We start from the raw sequence: 18741 nt of genomic DNA, 5'->3' as shown, positions 1-18741 counted from the left end.
AGAATGAACCATGTCGAGGGAAACACTTGGAAGGTGGAGGGATGCACATGGTCACTTGCATATTATGGAGCTGAGTTCAAACAGAAGTCCAACTAATAAGCTGCTTTTTACTGTGGATGCAGTTTTCTGCGGTGATTACAATACACATATTAAAATACACGCTGAAACTGCGCAATTCTACCGCAGACTGTTGATCATGCAGCGAAACGCAGCGAACACTGCAAAGAAATATCAAGCAGACTAATGTGAGTTCGTTTTCAGAGAAAATAATTTAATTTTCATGCGTTAATTAAACATTTTCTGTCATAAAATCAACGTCACTGTTTTTTCAAATCATTTGTTTCTTGTTATTATGCATTTAATTAATCCTATTGTATTTAAATGAAACGTAAGCAGCTCTCTCGCAAACATAAAATGTTTTGTCTAATTATGCTGATTATTCCAAGAGGTAGACCTAAACATCACATAAAATAACCAGGTTTAGAGTTTATTTTTTGCATTCAGCAAGGCCTAAATCAGTGTGTGACCACAAATATATTCCTCCCTCTGTGGGCTACTTCTCTCTCTCTCTCTCTCCCCCCTCCTGCCATCTTGCAGGTAAAGTTGCCCGGGGTCCTGGGCTGAGAAAGTGGCCAAACCCTCCCACAGTGGGATGTTTTCTCTGCTTCACTCTGGGCTGGTTTCTATTCAAATGTGGGTCAGGGGTGAGGAAGCCTAACGTCACAAGCTTGCAACATGGCGTCCCGAAGGCTGTGAGATGAGCAAGAGGATGGTAAAGAACGCTTGAGAACGACCCTACCGATGTAATAAGGTATTTAAAAGGAATTATTTCTCTTTTGGGTGGATTGTAAACGCGCCTTTGTGCCGATTTCGCGTCTGTTTTGATCGGTGCGTATTTCTCGCAGCTGCTGCTCGGATCGCAAGGCTTTTCGGCATTACGGTGGTGTGTGTGTGTGTGTGTGTTTTTCCACGGCGTGCCAACAAAAAAAAAGGGGCTCCGCTGGTGCCTGCTCTGGTTCTACCAGCCTGCTGGGCAAAGCCGAGAAATAGCACTTTATTTCCTCGAGTTTATCGCGGATCTTGTTCGAAACCGCAAAAATAAATAATCGGGAAACGTCGTGCGTTCATTTTTATTTATTTTTTTTTTTGGTGTCGTGGGCTTATTGGGGATGCCTCACAGGACGGGTGCACCAAATAATTACTAGGTTGGCAAAGCGCATACAGCGACAGAGAGGCTCGTCTCTGCGCCCTCACAGCAAATATACACCTCACTTTATGTCGGTGTTTCACTTTTCTTATCCAGGAGCCAGCGCTCGACGCATTGGAGGTTTCATCGCTGTCATGTAATCACATCAGCGGCTCTTTCTACTGATCAGTAAAATGAGCAGGAAGGAAACCGGACGGTTTCTGATTCTGGGGAAAACACGGCCCATATTTCGCACAATCCTCCTGATGATCGGAGAGATGTCGTGGTGTGTAGGTGGCCGTATTGTTTCTATGTAGGTTAAGCCACCTTGGTCTTAGGTAGGGCTCATTCAAATGAGTTCGCACAGGACGTGCAGATGGGTCCAGTGCAATTTAGACGCAGCCATTCAAGTTGGAAACATTGTGTTGTAAAAGTGAGTGCAGGGGATCGTGGCTCATGTCTTTACAGCCCAGAGATTGGCCACTGTTACATCAACCATCTTTGATCAGCTCCACAGTGGGCGTAACGTTACATTGGGACCCAACACTGACGAGCTTCACAGGAACATCGTTTCCTGTGTGGAAACTGTCATAATGATATAATAATAATAAAAAAAAGGCCACACCAGTATGTGTTTTATTTACAAATCACCTGGCAGCTAATAAAACAATGCTATGTGCTCAGGTGTGAGGGCAGCCTGGCCTCTCAGGTGACTATGCCTGGCATGGAGATAATTAAAACACAGGAATGTGGATTCTGGAACTGGTGCTTTTGTAAAATTACATTTCCGGTGCAGATCGTCTTTTTACTATGATAAATTATGACATTTGTGTTGTATTTTGAGTGTAGTGGAGCTAAATTACCAGTTATACAGGCTAACAGTGGATTTGACCATAGAATAACTGAAAATGTTGTTATTTATCACTCCTGAAGTAAATAGTGTCCTTACAGAGACCAGAGAACCTCACTAGTCAAATAACAGGTCAGTTAAAAGTTGACAATTTTTCCGGTTGTAGTTGACATGACAAAATGTTGTCTGTAGCATAATCATGGCAGCTGTTTTTATTGTTTAAATCAAATACATCCAGAGCAGCTGTTGTAAAGTAGTTTGTTAGGAGGCTTGGAAAATATTTCACTGTATTTTATACATACTGAGACATTTATTGCCACAATTTCTCTGAATCTCCTGCTGCAGCTTTAATATAAAGACTGTAGGACTATATCTTGACTGGTTATACCCACCTAGAAATGTAGCTGAAGTGTGTAGTTGCTCTGTGTGTCTGCCGAACATTTGGCTGAAATATTAGAGTAGATTATCGTACAGCACAGCTGAATAGTTGGTGCATTTAAATGCATTTGTTTTTTATACACATAATCTAATTTGGTGAGGCTTGTAAAGCTGCAGTAGGGCTCCTGGCAGTTGTGCGTCAGACATTTGATGGTGACAATGCTGCATCTGTAACAGCAATAAACTTTGAAGACTGGTAGTACTGAGTGTTTAATGATCCCATAATTTTTAAGACAGTGTCTCTTAACTTATACTGGTACGCAGAAATTATTATAAACTTGTGTGAGTCAGGGTGCTGATATAGACTATGAAGCAGACGATTTCGCCAAAACACCAACACAAACAAGGTAAAGACTGACCTAAAAGTTTAATGGTTAAAAAACTAACCACAGTAGTCACTGTACTGATGTGCTTGTAGTTTTAATGTCAAGCCTTGTTGTTTATTTACTGCAGCTGTTGTCAAATATTCATCTACATGTGCACATCTGGTAGTGAATTTCAAACAAGTTAATATAGGGCATTAAGATGACTACGTCAAGTCAACTGATCAGTGTGACTAGTACTATTGATACTATTGATTAGTATGGACTACAAAGTGTGGCCTGGAGTGTAATTTGAGGCCTGTGTGTGTGTGTGTGTGTGTGCCTCATGATCCTCATGATCAGCCGGTTGGTCTTGCCTCACCCTACTTGTCCCTTCCCTTTCTCAACACACGCTCAGTATCCTGTGTACGTTGAGATCATGGCTCACAGTGGTGTGTGTGGGCACCACAATGCAGTAAGAAGGCTACTTAGGCTATATGTACTGCTGACATGTTGGATGAGGACTTACAGATTTGCTAGGCTGTTGTGTGTGTGTGTGTGTGTGTGTGTGTGTGTGTGTGTGTGTATATATATATATATATATATATATATATATATATATATATATATATATATATATATATACTGATCTGTTGGCGTTGCCTGTTTGAGGGCATTTAGGTTTGTTCAATGGCTAAAACACTACAGGGCAGGGCTGTTGTTGTTCTTTAAGAAGAAGAAACGGTCTGTGGAATGTAGTGCTGATAGCCAGAAGGTTACATGGTGTGTAAAGGCTGGAGGAGGAGGGGTGGCAGCTCTGTAAAACCATGGACCATACAGGATATGTCCTTACCCAACATGCCCTCTGTCTTTAGCCTGAGCATTAGACACCAAGTCATTTGGGTCTGCTGCTTTTTACGGGGGTTTTATCTCATCAACAAGGCTCATTCTCTAAGACAGAGGGCACTTTATCACTCAAGTAATACAGTCACTTGGTTGATCACGTCACTTGTGGTGAGGATACACGGTTAGATACATTGTGTGTGGGTGCCAGATTTGAAGTTAGTATTACTGGTAGCCTCAGACTTCATTTCAATCTTTATTTAATTTGCTCAGGAGCCTCATTGGATGCAGTAACTGAATCACAAAGTACTATAGACCTGTGGAAACACCGACTGGACATGCACACTTACAAATAAACCCATGTTGGAGAGAAACAGAGTAGTAACTCTGCTCTTTTTAGACAAAACCTACCCTGCTATCTCATGGTATAGCAAGTTGTATAATATCTTCTGTCTTTACTGTCTTTATCTTTATTAGCAATTAAGACATGTTCGGGCAGTTGTAGCACAAATGTATACATTTTGCGAGTTATAAAAAAAAAAACAAAAAAAAAACGTTCACTAAGGCATTCAAATAATTTGGATGTTTACAGCCATACCTAAAATTTGACTGGATTAGAAATTCATTTAAATCATGCTCTTCTAAGAATAATATTTGTCAGTGACATAGGCTGTGCATTGAATTCTATCAGGTCCTAATATGCTGCTGCTCTCTTTAAATACAATTGGATTGGCATAACAAAAGTACTCAGGTCAACGTTTGGCAAACATTACATTAAAGACGTAAATTTAATTGATTTTTTTTTTTTTTATCTTCACACAGTAACTGATAATGGAAAATGAAAGTATGAAAATAAATAAACGAACAAAGTTGTTGTAGCCAATGTAAAAAAAAAACATGACTGGGCATTTATATTCTAGCACTGTATTTTCAGCTTTATTCAGAACTGTTGATCTCTGCCCATACACTGCACAGTAATAGCAAAAATACGTCTTGAATGGCAGCTGGCATTCTGCCACGTTCTGGTCATCTTTGTAACCTCACATCTGGTTTTCATTGTTTTATTGTAGCTTTTTATTATGACATTAAATGGTCCCATGCTGATAAATAATGTTAATCTGTAAAGCACAAGAGAGGGTTTTGTGAGCCAGCTCAAGCAACAGTATCTAGCACCTCCAATACATGGAAAGGTCAATTTTGGGGGAGTTTTGGGTGTGAATGCTTTGCACTAATGAGCAAGTTTCACACTGCTGCTTTATCACAGTAGTTAAATCTCCAAAAGAAATTTTCCACTGGTGTTAATGCTCGTCAGCAATAAAACGTAAAAACAGAAAAAGCATTATATGAATATGTTGTTAGTTTATTTTCCAAATATTGCATGAATTCGGAGCACACTGTTTGCCTAATGGTTTTTGCCAATTAACCACATCATCCTTGCTTCAAATCCAGCTGGGGACCTTTGTTGCATGTCACGCCCTCTCTCTCTCTTTCTTCATGTTTTCTGTGCTCCTCAACTGTCAAGTTGTCAAATAAAGACTAAAATGCCAAAAATATATATGATCTTAAAAAGAAATGCATGAATTCACACAGAAATCTATCCATGGGTACACAGCAAGCACTGACCTCCCGTGAAAAAATGGATGGGTCTCTTTTCATTCTGCTGCACTCTGGTCAAGACTTGTTTGTCTGCAACATGGCTGAACTGCCTAATAGAAAATAAATCTTAATAGGTTCTACCCAGACTATAGCCGGGATACTGTAACTCATGTAATTCCCCTCAGCCATGCAGCACCGGGGTCATGCACCTAGCATTTGTATCAACTCTGTGGAATTGTATGTCTCTAAGATCGAGCAGATCATCTTTTACCTGTTGCCTTAATGTTTTTTTATAAGCTTTTGTGCAGTTGGATGTTGTTCCTGCAGCTTTTTCAAAGAAATAACTCTAATTGGATCAGGGTCCAGAATTCCAGCAGATGCTCTGCATCAGAGCTCTTAAACCATTTGCCATGGAGACATGAATATAGGCAGGTTGCTATTTCAGGCAAACACCACAGCAGGTGATTTCACTTATTTCACCCTTGGTAGCATGTAGCTAAACTACAAATTCTGCTATCCATGCATCTGGTTTATTATTGCACACTCGCTGGAGAAAAGATCTTTTAAAGGCATTTTTTGTCTTTTAAGAGACACTGGATCATTCACACAATATTCACATACACATAACTTACCCAGAAACCAGCTGGTGAAACTTGATTTCTTTGCATGTATTCACCTAGCAGGCTTTCTGATAGAGTTTCTAACTTGTGTGTGCATGTGCATGACAAAGACCAAAGACAATAAGAGAAAGTATCGTTGTGACAGTAGTGTGGCAGGATAAAGGGAAACATTATTGCTCATTAGCACATCCTTTTAATCAATTCAAACTAGGAATAAAACAGAAATGTATATGAAGGTTTCCACAGCTGAACAGTAGATTATATGTAAAAACACAGGAAAGAAATGTACTGCCTAACCAGCCCAAAACAAGTGCTCTGAAAACAGAAGAATTATCTACTACTAATACACTTCAAATTAAAAAGTAAAGAAATCACACAAGGATGTAACTCACTGACCGCTTGTATTTTTAACTCCAGGATTTAAACCAACCTCAGTGCTGTAGTACATATGAAGACATCTTCCAGTGTCTTATTTGTGTATTTAAACGCAATACTATAGACTAAAGTCTCTAAAATGTTGATTTTAAATTGAAATCAATATCAAATCATTACAAATAGGCCAGTGGTAGTGGTTTCCTCTGATGCAGCCGAGATCGCACAGGTGTAAGAACAGCGTTAATGTCCTCATTGTACTAAGAAGCTAATTTCATTCACAAACAAACCAGAACTCAGATAACTGCACTAACCTTGAGTTCTGTATGGAACAATGTTACCAATGCACCAGCGTGAGCAGTGTTGAAATGGCTTGGTCGTGGTTGCTTGGTGTTTGTATTTCAAACTGGCTTTGTACCATCCCCCTAACCCATCCCCCACTCTCTCTGCCCACCAGCATACTGTGTGTGTGTGCACGTGTGCATGTAGGTAAGTGCAGTGCCTCTGCGAGGGTGTGCACAATCAAGGCCTTTTGATTAGGTGTATGATTACGTCCCTTTCTCTGACAGCTTGAAACAGTTCTTACCTCCACATGTATCCATCTTTCCCCGTGTGACCATGTACACAGTTTTACAAAGTCATTATTGTATATTGTTCAAAGGAATCACTGTAAAAGATGATCTTGCTGTGAAGGCCAGACTCAATATGTTTTAGAAATCCTTCTCGGTCTTGTTTTCTATTGGTGGTTAGCAAATGACCTTTCACAGTAGTAGGGTGTGTTTTGTTATTGCACCATAGGACTTTGCCTCACCTCTGCCCTGTCTTCTGGCTCTCTACCCCTCTGTTCAGGAGATTAGTGCCACAGCCCACTGCTTTCTCAGTCACCTTCACTGCACGAACACTGACTCTGAAAGGTTTATTTGCTCACTGTTTAATCCATAAACTCCTTGGATAAATAATGCAATGCCAGGCAGCAGTAAATAATGTCAAACCAGATCACCCAGATCTCTGTTATAGTTTAATTTAGAACAAACTGACATTCATTCACTGCTAAGAGCGATTGGATGCTCATTAGTTTTCTGTTTCAAATCAGCACATGGATATGGTATCCTGATCATGTCTGTCAAACCTGTGTAAACAACTGTCTACTTATCTCCGTGTCAGCATGCTCCTAAAACAAGTCAAGGTTGAGGTTGAGGCTAAGCTATCGAATATTGTGTTTTTAAAAAGATTGCCCCTTTTATAATACTTTAGTTTAATTCAGTTTTTCAAGAGGTTAGCATGGTCAATATGGGCGGCAGTAGCTCAGGTGGTAGAGCAGTCGTCTTCGAACCCCATGATTAGTGGTTCGATTTCTGGTCTCTCCTAGCTGCCTAACCCTGAACCCTTTGCGCCTCGAAAGGGGCAGCCTGTCCACAATGCAATAACCCCACTATGGAACTAATGAAGGTTTATAAAAAAATAAATAAATAAAAAAGTGCCAGCATTTGGCACAGGCTTTTAAATATTATGGATCCAACCCTGCAGAAAATGCTGCTTACCAACTATGTTACATTGCCCATACGAACTGCGCACATCACCATTTACAAATGGGTAAGCTGCAATGATGGTGCAAGCCTATCTGCCCCCTGTGTTATTAAGCCTGTTTCCTGGGCAGCACCATTTGAGGGGAGCTGGGCCTACATGTGTCCCACCCGAGCTGCATATAGATCAGCCGTAATCCATTAGCAGCTCCCTGGAATCCAGCCGGCACAGCACAGCACTGGAGGGGCCAGGGGGAGAGGGTAGCCTTCTGGGTGATGGGGGGAGGAGAGAGAGAGAGAGAAAGAGAGAGATGAGAAATGGAGGAGGGTGGGGGAGGCCTCTTTTTTTTTTTTTTTTTTTTTTTTTCTTCTGGTTTCTCTACTCTGAGCCCAGCCCCCTTTTATGTCGGTCTGCCGGAAAAGCCTCTTGAATACCCCCATAAAGCCTGCAGAGGTGTGTGTGTATGTTAAGAGAGACTTGACTGATATATCGCTTCCTGGCTGGCATCATAGCAGAGGCCCTTCTTTCTCTAGCAGAACCTCTTCTCCAGGGCTGCAGGGTTGAGTGCTGAAAATCCCTGTCGCGCATTCTGCAATCAACTGCTGATCTGGGTTACATATTTCAGACGAGTTCATTATTATTTACCTTTGGGTACGAATACTGTTCCTTACATGTGTCTCAATGCCCAGTGAGAGGTTGGTGAGAGTGGGAAGATAAAGAGAGAGGAGGAGAGGTGCAGAGGAAAAATGGGGGAGGGGACCATTGGTAGAAGTGTCATAGCAGAGAAGACAAGCCCAGACCTGGACCTAAAGCGTAATGATCAGTCCAGCTGATTGTATCAGCAACCCTGACTGTTTCAACAGAGCTGACTTTGATATCTCAGCCAGCCATCTCCATTTTAAGATTGAAATTCCATTTAAATACATTTCACCATGTCATTCTAGCACCGTGTTCATGCCTCTAATTGAGTGTTTTCGCATACTGTGTCATTCTCACTACCAGATCTGACAAATTCTCTTCTATACTGACACTGTCTTCCAAGGCAGTTTGTGGTGTTTGTCCTTTTAAATTGATGATGTGACAAAGCAAGTCAAACATGAGTTTTGAGCTACCATTACAGTGTTCACAGAAGTCCAAGATGATAGAGGTCCAGATTTTAGCAGCCACAACCTCAAAGGCACAGACTCCTTTAGCCTGGAGTGAGGAACAACCAAAAACCCTAACCAGATGACCTTTTAGAGACCTACTGGTGACACAGAGCTGCAGTAGATCTCAGATGTAGGCAGGTGCCTGACATGCAGGTCTCTAAAAGTAATCACAAGCATTCTGAATTTGATAGGGAGCCAGTGTAAAGAGATCGGGATTGGTGTTACATGAGAACTCTTTGAAGACTTGGCCAAGAGCCAACAGGCAGCTTTTTGGACCTCTTGTAAATGATACAGGGATGTTTGTCAAGACAAACATAAGTGCATTACCAATGTCTTAAAAAATATTAAATAAAATCTGGACAGTTAGCTCCATCCCAGCCATATAACTAGGTTTAGCGATACTTAGCATAGAAATGTATTGAGCAACCAAATGTTAAGATGTTTAAGCCAGTCATGTAAAATGCACAATTTGTCATATCTGAGATGGTGGAGTTGTGCAGCGTATTATGGATATGGAATATGGATTACGATTTTCAGTAAATCTCTTGGTTTGCACCGGGCTGAAATGCATTTTTATGCATATTTATGGCTTGAACATTTCTCTGCATTAGTGTTTAATCTGCTGTAATATAGTATACCATTCTCTGATCAGAGGCATTTAGGATGTGTCCATTTTTTCAGCATGACCAGGACTTTACTTGTTAAACATGCGTTCGGGTCAGATCCTGCTGCCATAACTAAATCATACTTCTGTTACCATCACACCTATCACGTTGTCGATAGGCTTGTTCTTTCTTTACCTTATGTGTTTTCAGACTTAGAAACACACGTGATATGTAGTACCACACAACAGACCCAAGTACCCGCCCTATATGGAATATAATAGGTGGTCAGTTTGTGGTTTAACTGTTAATCAGAGTTAACTGTCCCAATTCCATAAATGAGGGCCTCTCTGGAGGATCAGGTGGTGCTGTCCTTGTCTTTGAGCCACACCCCTCCCCCCCTCTACTGCTCTATCTCCTGTGTAGTTTTACCTGCTTAGGTGTCACCTAATCCACCCCCCAGGCCTACTATGCCACCGACCTCCAACCTCAGACAATGGATTGGGTTGACATTACCATGACCTAATGGATACTAGAGTGAGCTGAGTATCCAAAGAGGGCACCCCGCTGAAACTAGAGTTACTTTGTGGTGATAGGGAAGAGAAGCTGAAAGGTGGCACCTTTAGAAAAGTAGTTACTTTACCCTTTCTTCTTCTCCACCCATTTGGCTTTTGTGGCAGAACGGTGGCAGTGCTTACAAAACGAACTCGAGCCATGTAGGGTTGCAATTTTTTTAAAAAGGAAGATGAGAGGGAGGAAGGGTTCCAGTTTCTAAGCTGCCATGTGATTATGTGGCTGACAGTTTTCTAAATTTCCCATGAGAGCTTGTTGATGAACTTACCATGGGTTGTACGACATGCAAGCATTGTAGCTGTCATTAAACAAAACAAAAAAAAAAAAACCTATATAAAATTTTAAATGTACTAGCTTGAAAAAAAAATCAATACTCCTTTTTCACAATGCAAACATATTAAATATATAAATATTGCATATTTAGAAACATTCGTTTCCTGTTGACGACCATAATTCATGTTTTTATACATCTTGCACATTGCATTGAATGATATTTGTCATTAGTATCAGTCCAATATTTCTCTACTTACATTAACATTTAATAACACTAACCATTTGATAATTTTCTTCTTTCAGCTCCAGGTGGTGATCGTGTAGGAAGAGAGAGAGAGAGAGAGAGAGAGAGAGAAGGAAAGAAGAAAGGTGGAGATGGAACTGCCAAATCATGCCAAACAACTGCTGCTGCAACTCAACCAGCAGAGAGCCAAGGGCTTCCTGTGTGATGTTATCATTGTGGTGGAGAATGCACTCTTCCGTGCCCACAAGAACATTTTGGCCGCAAGCAGCATATACTTCAAATCATTGGTCCTCCACGATAACCTCATTAACCTCGATACAGAGATGGTTAACCCCTCTGTATTTAGACAAGTTCTGGACTTCATCTATACCGGGAAGCTCCTGTCCTCATCGGATCAGAGCAGTGACCAGAACTTCAGTGCCCTCTTAACCGCAGCCAGCTACCTCCAGCTCCATGACCTCGCTGCTCTGTGCAGAAAGAAACTCAAGCGCAGTGGTGGGAAACCCCTGCCAGGTAAACCCTCCACCACAGCCCCCCTTAGCCGCTTACGCCTCAATAATCAGCGCCTTTCCTCTTCTACACCTGTTGGCTCCAACAACCACTATCCTGCAACCCCTTCCGATGCCGACCAGCCACAGCCAGATGAAGGCCTTCGGGACAAATTCTCAGATGACGAGATGTTTGTCGGCAGCTCTGGAAAGAATGGAAATGGGGCAAATGGCAGCAGCAATGGTAACGTCAGTAGTGGAGGTAGTGCTGGGGAGCCAGACCTTGGACTGGACCTGTCCAAGAAGAGCCCTCCCTCTGCAGGCACAGCCACTGATGCCCTCAGCCCACAAAGCAACTCCCAAGGATCCCCTCAATCTGCCTCAGTATCCACAACCAACAGTGCCTCATTGGATGACTCCTCTACTACCCTACCAGGTGTAGACACCTGTGGTTCAGAGACCATAGAGCTTAACTGTTCCTCTAAAACCTCAGAGGAAAACCAAAACCAGACTGAGGGTCCGCCACCACAGAAGAAATCCCGACAGGGTGCACGCAAGAATGAATGGCCTAAAAGAGAGGCATCAGGTTTGAAATCTGAAGAGCATGACAGGCCCCTGGTTAATGGGGTGATTGTGGGTCCTAAAGATGGACGATCCTCTGGGGTTGTAGGGGGCAGTGGTAGCAGCTTCGCCTCTGACCAGTCCTTCCAATGTAAAGATGAGGAAGAAGCAGGAGAGAACGGCCAGGACCACAGTGACGAGAGTGGTCAAAGTGATGGAGAGAGTGCAGGAGGGGGAACAGGAGGGGGACACCACAGCGCCAACTATGTGTACAGACAGGAAGGTTTTGAGCCAGCTTTCGGAGATAACCTGTATGTGTGCATTCCCTGTGGTAAGGGCTTTCCCAGTTCGGAGCAGCTGAATGCTCATGTGGAAACACACACTGAGGATGAGCTCTATATCAAAGAGGAGGGAGGGACCTTCGTGAAAGAGGAAGATGAAGAGGAAGCAGAGGACCTTTCTGCCCCCGTAGGTCCCTCCAACTTTGGCTCTGAAACACGTCCGTTCAAGTGCACAGTCTGCAGTAAGAGCTACAAAGACCCAGCAACGCTGAGACAACATGAAAAAAGCCACTGGCTGACCAGGCCCTTCCCCTGCAACATCTGTGGTAAAATGTTCACCCAGAGGGGCACCATGACACGCCACATGCGCAGCCACCTTGGCCTCAAGCCATTCGCATGTGAAGAGTGTGGCATGCGCTTCACACGTCAGTACCGTCTGACGGAGCACATGCGTGTCCACTCTGGGGAGAAGCCGTATGAATGCCAGCTATGTGGGGGGAAGTTTACTCAGCAGCGTAACCTCATAAGTCACCTGAGAATGCACACCTCACCCTCTTAGAAATGCATCAAGCCAAAGAACTCTGGGATTAACAAAAAAAAGAAAATTCTCTACATTTTTTTTCCATCTCAAAAGCAAAGAAATGCACACGTACATATTCACATGCAGACACACATTAATTCCAGTTCATGATACCCTGGCTAAGTGAATGATGTAGCTGTTAGCCACAATAGGCTCTTGGTGATGGTGGGATCTTGCTGATGCAAGGATCGGGTCATCGTTGGTATCGGGTGACGTCTGCTCACCTCTCAGGAGTTCTAGAGGGACAATTTACACCTGTCTCTCTCCAAAGTCACAAAGCCATGGTGTAGTGGCATGACTTCTGGTCTGCTTTGCAAGTATGTGAAATGTGAATGTGGGTACTGAAATAACGTCAAGCCCCCTCACCTCATACCCCTCAGCACCCTGCTTCTCTTTTACCTTTGAGCATTGACTAGTTTTGAGATTGTTCCTCAAACTAACTCAATTTAACTGAAGAGTCCCCTCTGTAGTCCATTATTGCTATTTTGACCAAAAACCCTTGCAAACAATACTGGCAATAATTCAGCAAAAACCTTCTTTTTACCCTGACAGCTTTATATCCATTGTTACGTTGGTGATGGGGATCTGTATGTAGGAGGAGAGGTAACTGGGTTTGGGACCATCACTCTGCTTTAACTGAAAGCCCTGAAAGGAGATTCATGGTGGGATGACATTGGATTAAGTTTTAGTTTTTACATTAGACAAATACTCAAAGTCCTCTTTGAAGACAACTGTTCACAATAATATGAAGAGGATTTTCATTTTTATCGGTTTTGCCTGCTGGTGCTGGTTGGAAAGATGAACACCTTGAGGTACTTGTTTTACTTAGACAGCTTGTAACGTTTCAGTGAATGTTTAAACTGGAAGGTCTTGGGATTTTTCTCGTGGAGTGGAGGTTGGGTTGGGTAGGGGGGGTGTTAATGGGGGTAAGGAGAGGATGTTTTAGACTGAACATTGTGTTCAGTGGGTACATTTATTATTTTTTTTGTCTGTATAGCTTTCCTCCCCTCAGAAAAAAGAAAAGTCTATTTATATAGGCTTGTGACCTTGCTACCTCTGATTACTCTTACGAACTCTATGTTGATTAGTTGAAAGCTCCTATGTAATTAATTGTAAAAAGTGTGTAGATTATGGTATCTTTTCACCTAATGCTTTAACCTGCCCATCTCTCAACACAGGTTTTTAATGCTCATAGATTTTATACATTAATATTGTTTGTAGCTGTTGTTTTTACTTGTCAAATATAGCTTTTGGGTGCCCTGCTCAGTGTGGCCCCACCTCAAAATGTACTGTAGCTTCCTGCCTGGAGCAAGTAGTGGTTAGTTAGTTTAGATGTATAGTGTTCCAAAGATCTTATGAATGTTGAGGAGAACAGAGCTAACTAACAAACATTGCTAGACAAGTTCATAACCAAAGTTTTTAAAGAGATGTACTTAAGATATATAGCATACTAAATTATTTCAATTTTGATTTCTTTTTGCTGTATAAAACAAATTATGAATTATATTCTAAGTCCACACAAAGCAATCCACTCTTTTGATGGAGTTTTGGCCAATGACCCTTAGACTGACAAAGGTTCTTGTGGTTTGCAAGGAAACTTGTGCTGATTGGTGGGCCGGTATGATGAAAACTTTACCTCCTACCAAAACTGGTGAAGTTTAAAAATGTGTTCCCCCGAACATGTTTTGTTTTTTTTTTTCTTTTTCTTTTGTTTGTATCCAGAGTCCTTATCACTTTATATTCCCTGACTTTATAAACAGGACTTGGTGACATTGTTTGTGTTCTGTTCAGACCAAAAAAAACTGAAAAAGAAAAAAAAGTTAGGAATTATAATCAGAATTTTAAATGTGAAGTTCCAGTCGCTTGTTAGTTTTTGTTTTGTTTTTTGTTTTTGAGCCAGACTTGTGAAAACTTGTAATAAGAAGGGAGAAACGGAGGTGCACTGGACAGCTAGACAGCACATTTGTCTGTATTCCATTATGCCACAGAATGGTTTTAAGTTATTGTAAACCTGTAAAGCTTTACCTCATCATAAGCAACCATAGGTTGGAAATGGCTCCTGTAATATCTGTAGGTTTTACTGAAACCTGTCCAGTGTATCAACCCTTAACAGTTACACTGTGGAGCGTGAACCCTCACTACAAGTTTTTGATATAGGCATTCCTCTATTATGTTGGTTTAACTTCCTTGATCTTTTTTATTCCTCTTTTGTCCTCATGTTATGGTCTGTGAAATGTTTGTTATCATAGGGATGCAGCTACAGTTACACAAACATCACTACTGTTTTAAGGTACTAGCGACCTGGACTCCTGGAGTTGTTGCTTGTTTATGTTGTTGTCTAGCTATTAAGCAGCTACTGTTTAGTGATTGCATGGTACATCTATGAGTTTTTCACACTCCCCGAACCCCCCCGCCAAACACAAACATGCTATTTATCGCCTGATCAATTGTTGCTTGTGACCTCTTCCAGCTTATGAGGGAGTCCACAATGCGTTGCCTTCAAACGTTATTGTACTTGTCAGCACTTAGTGCAGTACAGCGTAATGTCTGTCATGCAAAAGGTGTTTTTGTACAACACGATCTCTAGCCATCTCTGCAGAAGAGCTGCATTTGAATGCTTGCTTGTTTGACATAACAAAGAAAAAAAAAAAACTATGAACTCCAAACTGTGACCATACTACTACTACTACTACTATTACTACTACTACTACTACTACTAGTGCTACTACTATTCAAATACTTCAGGGATTGCTCTGCATCTGTGAATGCAGACTCTCAGCTACATTTTTAAGACATAGTATTGTATCGATTTTCTCTGTATTTTAATCATGGGAAAAGCAAAACACTAGTTTCATATTGATGACAAACAGGGGGGTACTTTTACAACTAACACAAAGAGCCTTGACAAAGGCGAGGCAGCTCGAAACAAGTCTACTTTTTAGTTTGTAACACAGTATGTTCAGAAATAGTTGCAAAGTTGTACAAAGAACTAGGAAGAAGAAGAAGAAGAAGAAGAAGAAAAAAAAGCTCATACCCAAATCCACAAACTATTTTTTAAACCAAAGCACATTTGAATGATTATGGAACCATGTGTGGCTCTAAAAAGAAACATATGTATTTATCTCATTGTTTACATAAACTTTTACAGTTTTACAGACCTCAGTCGAGGCTCGGCCAGTCAGAGAGGTGGTTGTGTGTATGTTTCTTGTTTGTTTGTTTGTTTTTTTTAAAGATGCTTTTCCACAGAGGTTGCAGCCAAAACAAAAGCATAGCGTCAAACATAAGGTGAACTGCTGCATATTCAATTAAGGGGAGGAGAGTGTGGTTTAGGGACACCTCCCCCTCCAGCCCTTCTGCCAGCTGGCTTTGGGGTGACCCTGCGCCCCAATCCCCGTGCCCTCTGGCCTGTCTTCAGATGGTGCAGCAGAAAAAGGGGGGGCTGCAGTGAGTCCTTGACATATTAATCAAAAAGGCATTGTTAGTCAGGGTCTTTTGCTCAATGTTGTGTCTCTGTGTTTACCCACATGCACTTGAGGTCTACCTCTGCTGCTTGGGTCTCTTAAGACGTAGGATGGTTTGCGTTGTTTTAGTAACATGGTACATCTCGTATGCTGGCTTTCTGGAGAATGTAGCTTTAATGTTTGTTTGTTTTTTTGTTCATTGCATGTAAACAGGCTTATCTTGTAGTCTTAACTGTGAATGTTGTCACTTTTTCTTTTGAGGTTTTGAAATGTTTGTTTGTGTGTGTGTGTGTGTGTGTGTGTAGCTGCCTGTGTCCTGTGAGTAAAAGCAGCACAAACCTCTGGCTGGCCGGGCCTCATACAAAGTTGGTGCAAACACTTATTGACAGTGTTCTTTTTTTATCAAATGTCTATTGTCAGTGATGAATGTATTTATTTCTGGTCCTGCCCTCACCTCTGCAAAGAATTTTCTCAGTGTGTGAGGCTGAGGTGGAGGCAGGACCCTCTTTTTTTGTTTTGTTTTGTTTTTGTTTTTAAGGATTTCAAGCTGAGAATCAAAAACGATACACAAAACATAGCCATTAACCACAATCTGTGAAGCTGACTTTTTTGTGTGGGAGAACTGATTTTATGTTTATTTCCCAACTAAAAGTGAATGGTCTATGGCATTTAATATCAGTTGTTCTCAGTTATACCTGACAGTCTCTAGGGTTTTTATTTCATGTGATTCACTATGGGTGTTTGTTGTTTTTTTTGGCCCATACGTTCTTGAGTTCTCACTGAATGACTGCACACTAGGGGAGTTGAACTTTAACCCCTCGTGTGTGTCTGTGGACACAGGCAGGACACTGTGACCTGTCTGTGCAGAATGGAGGCTACTGTAACTTCAACCTTGCTCTCCCTGGGTGTTGCCATGCTGCCGCCATTTAAAAAAACAAAAGAAATACTAAAAAACACTAGAAACCCCCTAATGAAGGGTGGCATTCTCGTGACTATTGTTACATTTTGTCTTAAAACACTTGCCACTTCTTCCATCTCTTTTACATTACATTTGTATTCACAGTCAGTTAATTCCACATGGGAGGATTTTAGAAACCGTTGGTAAGATAGCTTTACTAAGTGCACTTTGTATGTTTTTCAAAGCGTCTGGACAGACCCAGATGCTGTCATATCAGTTCCCCATTCTCTTCTTACCTCGTCTTTTTTGCTGTGTGTTTGTCGAAATACTGTATCATATCATTATGCAGTGTTACTAAAGCTTTAAAAGTGAATATATAAAGCAGGAAACACAACTGAGAGCCTGTACTCGGCCCTGAACATTAAAGTTTCAGTTTTATTTCTTGTGACTATTGCTACTTGTACGATTGTTACTACTACCATCCTCTCCAGGCATTTGTATAGTAGAGGGGCTGGTCTGTCCAGTTATTTATGGAGGTGCTCCTTCTTACCTCGGCAGACTAAACCAAAGCCAGTTTTAAAATGGACTTCAGTGCCATTAAAACCTACCGAAGCTTTATTGTCACTTGCTTTATCTCAAATACACCTGACCTTGTATTCTCCGTTACTGTGTAGGCACCTGTATCTGCCAATCTGCTGCATAATACATTTTACACAAGTATTTACTGTATCTTCAGTGACATTGTGCAGTAGTGACTTAAACAGGAAACACCAAATTACCTCAGAACTTTCAGTGTTTACAGAAATGTGTTATCTTCATCACATCTCACCATTAATACTTTTGTTTTGCCGTCCATCTGTAACCAAAATATCCTTTTCAAAATGGCATTTGAGCAGCATGTTTTCATACATTACTGATAAATTACACATTTTTTGATTAACTCTTAAAGGCACAGTGTCACCTTGATGTACACTACATTAATGGAAGGACATGATTAGCTGCTAATAAATAGTACTTGAAGAGTTGATTAATGGAGCAGCCCATAAAGTGGGCGTTTCAGGCTTCCTTTCTGGTCCATTTTCTTTAGGAACAGCCCCTCAATAATATATCACGATCCACGAGCTGAGAAGCTCTGGAACGGACACATAGGGTCTTTGCTGATGAATAATTAAACACAACCCCCCCTCTTGGCAAATACACTTCACATGCAAAGGTGTACACACCCAGGTACACTTTGGCTGGCATGTATTTGCACTCACCTCCAACTGGACCATCCAGACTTCAAACGCAACGTAACACTCACATGCCGGTATTCTGCGACCCACCCACACCACCCCACTCCCCTATCTGTGGCTTTTGGCAGCACCCAGGCCGGGCTCTTTCTTTATCTCCACTCCTCAGAGAGCTCGTATTCAGGTCAGAGCTACCACTGTGCATAGCGATGGGGCTCACAAACTCAAAGTGTCATAAAAGTGTAATACAGCTGACCTCAGCACTCACAACCTTGCAGTCTTAATGTACAGCAGTGAGGAAAAATAAACTGTTATTTTATGATCTTTTCATTAAAAGCTTGATTGAAAACCACGTTTGACTTGTTTTGTGTTCTTCTTTTAACAACATATCTAGCCACTGTGTTGGTGTAATGTGGTAATGTTCAGGAAGGTTTTGCAACGGCACAGAACTCTTTATTCTCTGATTTGAAGTGTTGCTCTGTGGAGAGTGCCTCGGGCTTTTGTATGCACATTCTAACATGCCTGACTGACACGTTCTGTGATGACATTTTTACATATTTCGTTCTTGTGAAATAAAACCCTGTTGCCAGTTTCCTTTGAGAGCCGTGATCAGCATAGCTTTGTCGTTGCTGACATGTTGCTAATTAGCGTTCTACAAGTAACCAACTA

At 41.5% G+C, this 18741-nt stretch overlaps 1 protein-coding gene across 1 annotated transcript; it reads left to right on the top strand.

Annotated features, from left to right (window-relative positions):
- Positions 1–678: 678 nt before the first annotated feature.
- Positions 679–18418, top strand: hic2 (hypermethylated in cancer 2). Its single transcript, XM_026343111.1, has 2 exons — positions 679–811; positions 10631–18418. The coding sequence occupies exon 2, from the start codon at positions 10703–10705 to the stop codon at positions 12458–12460; it is 1758 nt and encodes a 585-aa protein (XP_026198896.1). The 5' UTR covers positions 679–811; positions 10631–10702; the 3' UTR covers positions 12461–18418.
- Positions 18419–18741: the final 323 nt, after the last annotated feature.

Source organism: Anabas testudineus, chromosome 9 (genome assembly GCF_900324465.2).
Source record: "Anabas testudineus chromosome 9, fAnaTes1.2, whole genome shotgun sequence".
Taxonomy (NCBI): Eukaryota; Metazoa; Chordata; class Actinopteri; order Anabantiformes; family Anabantidae; genus Anabas; species Anabas testudineus.
This window is presented reverse-complemented; position numbering and strand designations above follow the sequence as displayed.